Source organism: Manihot esculenta, chromosome 3 (genome assembly GCF_001659605.2).
Source record: "Manihot esculenta cultivar AM560-2 chromosome 3, M.esculenta_v8, whole genome shotgun sequence".
Lineage (NCBI taxonomy): Eukaryota > Viridiplantae > Streptophyta > Magnoliopsida > Malpighiales > Euphorbiaceae > Manihot > Manihot esculenta.
The window spans coordinates 27,396,956-27,403,145 of NC_035163.2; the positions used below are offsets into that span (position 1 = coordinate 27,396,956).

Here is a 6,190-nt window from a genome sequence, read left to right on the forward strand (position 1 = left end):
GCAAATTCTTTTCGTCTGCAACAACTTTTAGCATACTCATTGCTTCATTTCCAAAGTTGGACTCGTTGTGCATCCTATAGAAAAAAACAGTGGTTTAGGGCCTATCTATTTCGTCATTTCTGCTGCCAACCATCTGGCTGGTCAGTTGTAGCTTGGTCCGAGCACTCCCAGCTCATCACAACAATCAATTGGAGTCTTCGCTTCATACAATAAACTATTGACTGCTCTAGTCCACATCTCGAAAAGGAGAGATTAAATTTGATGCTTTTCAAAGCCCACGTCGCCATTGTTTGCTGTCATTGTGATTGTTCCTCTCGTGTTTAGGTGGTTTTTCGGTCACCACTCTGCATCCAAACTGGTTCCTCTTATTTCATGCATCCAAGACAGCTAGCTCTCTACGTACCGTTATTCTATAATAGTTGATGCTTCTTCGTTCTTTCTTTATTAAAAGCAAAAACACAGCCAATCAGGAGTTCAAAAAAGAGTTTCTTTTATTTTTCTCAAAAAGAAGTGACCTTCACAATTGATTTGTTCATTATGCATTGTCAACGTTCCTTTTCACACCCAACTAAATCATGACGGGGTGGTCCTGTTATCTTTCTGTTGTCTGCAATACCATAAGCAAACAGCAAGGCTAGGCCTACTCAGTAGTCTAACTCTATTCAACATACAACCGAAAACTTTATGGATTCATACCAAAGAATACAAACCTAGACAGACCCGGAATACAGACAAAGCTGTGACAAACTCGCCTCCTCAACCTAGAATACAGAAGGGTAAAAGCAAAAGTAAAATTTTAAAAAATGCCTAGTCCAACGAGATGTAGCCAAGTACAAATGTCAGGCGATTCTCCCTCCATTCCAACCAACATTTACATCCAGTAATTTACAAACAATAGATTTCAAACACAAAAGCAAGGGAGGGATGAAAAGTAAAGCAGCGTGGCAAAAATTAATTAGCCTGATGGTTGAGCACGCAACTTGTTTGCCACATAGAGCAAATGACTGATGTTTGTAGGGGGATAGTTCTGGAGAAGCTTGAGATTAGAAGTGAAATCTCCTGCTAGCAGGCGCCTCCGAACGAGAATCAACATTGCACAACATATTCGTTGTAAAGTTTCCTGAAAGAGCAATTGTTTGTTAGCTTTCACATTTTCATTATAAACAGAAGGTACACAATCTGGACTACAGGCAATTTGACGCCGAGGCACTCCACTAGATAATTGGCCAACAAAGATAAACTGTGAATCTAACACAAATACTCGACTGGAAATCCCCACGAGGAAGGTGAGTTGGTTGGGGTTTCACTTAGCCTCAGTTGAATTATCAGAATACAGCTCAACGTCACATATCAGACTTGGACACTTTGCCTAGATGTAACCATCTTTGTCAAACTTGATATTATAATCTAAACAGACAAAAGCAAATTCTAGATATACTCGCACTACAATCACTGATGGTCCTGCACATCTCTTCATGTCGTGTAATAAATATTCAATATAGCATGCTACGTCTGGTGCAACTGTTGAAGTCTTTGGTTTGAGACCAAGAGATTGCATTTCGAATTATAACTGGGTAATTGCTTTATGTATCACTCATTAAACAGCAATTACACAGAAACTTTTAAGAACTTTCTGTTAAGAGTTACAACCAAATTGAACATGTTCCAGTAAGTGAATAACTACTCCTGCCATACAAATGAAGTATATCCCTCAAAATGGGACACTTTGTTCAATCATTAACATCAAAGAAAACATCCTATTATTGAAGGGCAGTCGTTTTCATTCGCTATTTTGTGGTCTATACCCTAGGCAGGATGGGCCTACAGCATACAAACTTCAACTTCAAGTAGAAGAACACAGAGGATATGAGTTTTACCTGTGGACCTTCAGGGTCGCTCAGAAGTGTGTCCCAAATATGAAGACTATCTGCAAAGTTGAATTCCTGAGTCAAGAGGAGAGTAATCCACCTAAATGCATAAAATTGGGGATTGACCTGTTATATTCAAAAACAAAGCAGCAAGCCATTAGAGACGAATTATCTAACCCAAAAATAAAGCCCACTATCATACATCTAACAATATTAAATATGCTACATAAGAAAGCCATTTTAAAATGCGTTCATACTTCAAAGAAAATGAATTAGTATTTTAAAATATATTACCTTGGTTGTGACCTCAAGATGGCGCCAAAGTTCTTCATCATGTTCCTTCAAGAGCTGGGACAACTTTGTAATAGTTGAACGAATACCAACAACACTGTTATCAAGTTGCTGGCAGAAATGATCCCGAAATCCACTCAATAATTCAACAAAACAAAAGAATGTGTCTGCTTCAGCAAAAACCTACAAAACTTAAAAAAGGAAATGATAAACCAAATGAAAATAAACAAAGCATCTGTTAGGGTTTCAGGAAATGGATCTAGTTATAGGGTGAGTAGGTGGAGTTGAAGGATTAATGGCTGATGGAGAGGAAATCTTTTTCTTTTTTCAACCTATGATGACAATAACACAAACTCATTAAGAGAGAACTTGTAAATCTCTTGAATTAAGTACTCAACAACTTTTGGCAAATTAATCATGTCTCTTTTATTGACTCAACTGAACTTAAATACAAAGGGAAGAGATAACCTCTTTCTATAAATAAGGAAAGTTATTAGCATGATAAGAAAATCAACCTCCTCCCCTCCTACAACTAAGGAAAGTGGAAAAAAAAAAAAAAACACCAACACAACTAACAGCACTATTAACACTAATAGCACTATTGATGCATAGGAGACAACACTACTATCAAGTAGGACATCATGGGCAAATGGTACTAGTTTTTCTCAACTGCATTAGTGACTTATTTGACATGCATTCCCTTCTTCTTTCCATGAGTAAATCTCTTGTAAATCTGGAGAGGATTGCTAACACATGCAGGTCATCATTTTAGCTTATAACAAATTAATGATGACAATCAGCATGTTGTACGTTGTCTTTAATCCCCCTAATTTGGGGAACATCAAATGGGAGGTGCTTGTTCTTACCATCTCTTCCCAAAAGAGGCTAAACCAAAGGAAAAGATATGATATTTCTATCATCTTCCCTTTTTCCTCCACAAAACTCTTTAACAAAGTCTTAGAAAATGGTATGCCTCTTTCACATGTTTGAGAAACTAAAGCCTATAGGTCATTTGTGAATTCAACCAAAAGGCCAATCAATATCCAATTGTTCCCTTATATTTTGCTGGAAAATAATTCATAATTAAACAAAAAAAAAAAATCATGTTCAAACAGAAACTCATTGAAGAAGGTAAATACCTAACAGGATAATTTATGAGAAACAGAATCATGATATACATTGAAATGGCCAACTGCAAAAATAAATACGTGCTTACCGCCATTTCCTCGTCAGGGTCATTTCTGAATACGTAAAAAAGGGGCGCCAGAATTTCATTCATCCCTTGAACATATCTTATGCCCGGATTTAATTTAGCAAATACAATCAATATGTTTTTCAAAGCCTCCTGAAGACGAAAAGCACATGTAAGTATGCTAAACAATTTAAGTTTGCATCAAATATCAAATATCAATAACCTGCACCAGTAAACCTGATTGGATTTTGCAAAAGATGAGTCCCCAGAAAAGAAGTGCATGTCTGGATGAGTGCGTTTCACATCTCGGTCAATTTGCTCCATGATCTCTGTGTCCTAAAAATTAAAAGGTTGGAGTCACATATTCACCAACTTCATCCTCCTCTCAACTCCATGAGAATTAAGTAGGTATAGGTTGTTGTTGATTTGAGTTATTTAAATGGACCAGACCACTTTGCGAATCAAATCTCAATATATTTTAAATAAATATGAAAATTTAGTCATCTTTCCCAAGAAGATAAAATTCATTAGTAAGTGAAAAAATTTATATTTAAGTCAATGTGGCAACCCAATCCTTCCTTTTCCCACAAAGAAGAAGAAGATGAAGACTCTCTTCTTGCAACTCTGTCAGCCAAACATTCAAAATACATGTTTTTACAGAACCCTGGAAGTTAAACCCGTGGAATTGGAACACAAGTTAATGAAGTTTTATTTTTTATTTACTAATTTATGTACTTTTACTTAGAAAATACATTTGGTAGTGAGGTTTAAACTATCACAACCCAAAGGACATAATTCGATACCTGGAAAAACTGATTCCAGACGCTGGTCTTCCCAAGGCTCAAAGGATGCTCTCCATGAGTTATCTGCGATCTTGATAGCATGCCACTGCTTTCACTTTTTGCCTCATCATTTTCACAATCCTCCAACCTCCTTGTGATTTCCGACTAACTAGCACAAAAATAATCAGAGATCCAAAACTATTTACAGGAACAAAGTTATAATCAGAAGGCAAAATAGATCCCTATTGCATGAAGTTGAGTGTCACCATCTCATGCTAGTTTGACAAGTAAAGCCTGCTCAAAACTCACGCCAACATATATCTGCTTTTGTGATTTAACTTATGCTCCTTTAAGTGTGGCCTTCATGGTTTAACTGTACTGTCAATCTTTTAAGGACTTCACAAAATCCACGGTTTGAAAAAGTTAACCAAGAGACAAGATTAAGAGAAACCTCAAAAAAAGAGGAATAGCTGTGTAGTATCATGACCATACAAGGATTTTAGTTTCGTATAGTCCTTTCCAAAGCAACAAATTGAGACTAACAAAACCAAATAAACAAAATCAACATGACTTACAGGATTGATTAAAAACTCCTCTTTAAAATGCTTGTACTGAGACCTCCTCTTAGCCAATTCACTTGACCAAAGGGAGCGATCAGCTGGTAGATACCCCAGTAAGAGCTGCCAAAATCAATTGAAAATTAAGTAACTATGGCACATTACCATGAGGTCATTCATCCTAAAGTTGCTCAACAACCCCCCCCCCCCCCCCCAAAAAAAAAAAAAAAAAAAAAAGAAAAACCAACAGAGAGAGAAAAAGGCACCAAGCTTGAATGTGAAATTCTTATTGATAACTCCAAAAATTAATTACGACAAATCATTAAAAAAAAAACACAGAAAACCTAAAATCCCAATTTCCTTCATATTCTCAAAGCTAGAAAATGAGCAACTTGAAAACAATAATTCACTTCAATCAAATTACGAAAGAAATGAGAGAACAAGAGAAACACAGAGGAAGAGGGAAGAGAGAGGAAGTACCTTCCAGACCGTAGAACGAATACCGGAGCCATCAGGTATCCCCTGACATGCAATTCTCCTCAATTCCCTTATATTCACCACCTTCCTTGACAACTACATTCACATTCACTGCCAGAATCAAAACAAGTAGGCATATATAGGCAAGATAAAGAGAGAAATTATAAAAGCAGCAGTTCTGACCTCGGTCAAGAACTGAGCCTGTATGGAAATATCCTCGGCAGATGGACTGGTCACAGAGGTCCCATTATCCTCATTATTACTATTATTAAAACTAGTACTACCGCTGTTTCGCGAATCTTTATCTTTATCCTTAATTTTGATTTCAGGCATCGAAGGACGAGGAGGAGGCTCCTCTATTTTTGAAGCGCGCGGTGACACCGGGACAGGTAGCCCATCGAAAGATTCGGTTGAGGTGGTGGAGTCAGCGAAAGTGGAGTGCTTGGACGAGTAGCGGTGAAGGCGATCGTCGTCGGCGGAGGAGGAAGGAGCGGTGGTGGACCAAAGTGAGCTGTTGAGCCAATCAGGAACATTTTTCTTCACCATTACAAGAGCGATTGATAGTTTGATGCACAGAGAAAGAGAGAGAGGGAGAGAGGAGAAGAGAAAGAAGATTTGAAGTGATTAATGGAGTCCTCTGGTAACTGAGCCCATGTTTGGAGTTTGTGTCTTTGTTTCTGCTTCGTAGAAAGGACAGATGGGGCCAACGGAGTTGAGTCACACTGCCGTTATGAAACGGTCGTCACGGTGCAATCGCCCAATTGGGAGAGGCCCTGTTACTGATTAGTTATTTACAATTGATTTTTAGAAAAATGTTCAAACCGACCTTAGAACTTTTTATTAAAGTTGAAATAAGCTCAATTCGATCTTCCTATCTTAAATTTCACTTATAACCTCATCTAATAAAATATTATTTTTTAATAATAAAAATTTATTTATAATATTATAAATCTTATTATTAAAAAATATTATATTAAATTAATATTTATTTAATGAGTAAAGTTTATTGATTTATTTAGTTAA

At 36.9% G+C, this 6,190-nt stretch overlaps 1 protein-coding gene across 2 annotated transcripts; it reads right to left on the bottom strand.

Annotated features, from left to right (window-relative positions):
- Nucleotides 1–668: 668 nt before the first annotated feature.
- On the bottom strand, nt 669–5,827 carry LOC110611652 (TBC1 domain family member 13). 2 transcript variants are annotated; one of them, XM_043954988.1, is made up of 9 exons: nt 5,351–5,826; nt 5,171–5,263; nt 4,709–4,813; nt 4,155–4,298; nt 3,589–3,687; nt 3,376–3,504; nt 2,163–2,342; nt 1,878–1,994; nt 669–1,120 (listed from the first exon to the last, which is right to left on the bottom strand). In XM_043954988.1, the coding sequence occupies exons 1-9, from the start codon at nt 5,711–5,713 to the stop codon at nt 956–958; spliced, it is 1,395 nt and encodes a 464-aa protein (XP_043810923.1). In that variant the 5' UTR covers nt 5,714–5,826; the 3' UTR covers nt 669–955. The 2 variants fall into 2 exon arrangements, with proteins under 2 accessions (XP_043810923.1, XP_043810924.1); XM_043954989.1 differs by lacking the exon at nt 4,709–4,813 and having other exon boundaries at nt 5,351–5,827.
- Between the last annotated feature and the right edge of the window lie 363 nt (nt 5,828–6,190).

Bases quoted from the DNA above. Each gene is read 5' to 3' on its own strand.
- LOC110611652 (XM_043954988.1), bottom strand. From the start codon at position 5,713: ATGGTGAAGAAAAATGTTCCTGATTGGCTCAACAGCTCACTTTGGTCC. The intron at 4,299-4,708 runs GTAAGTCATGTT...TGTGCTAGTTAG, and splicing joins AGGAGTTTTTAATCAATCCT to TCGGAAATCACAAGGAGGTT. The intron at 1,995-2,162 runs GTAATATATTTT...TGAATATAACAG, and splicing joins ATCTTGAGGTCACAACCAAG to GTCAATCCCCAATTTTATGC.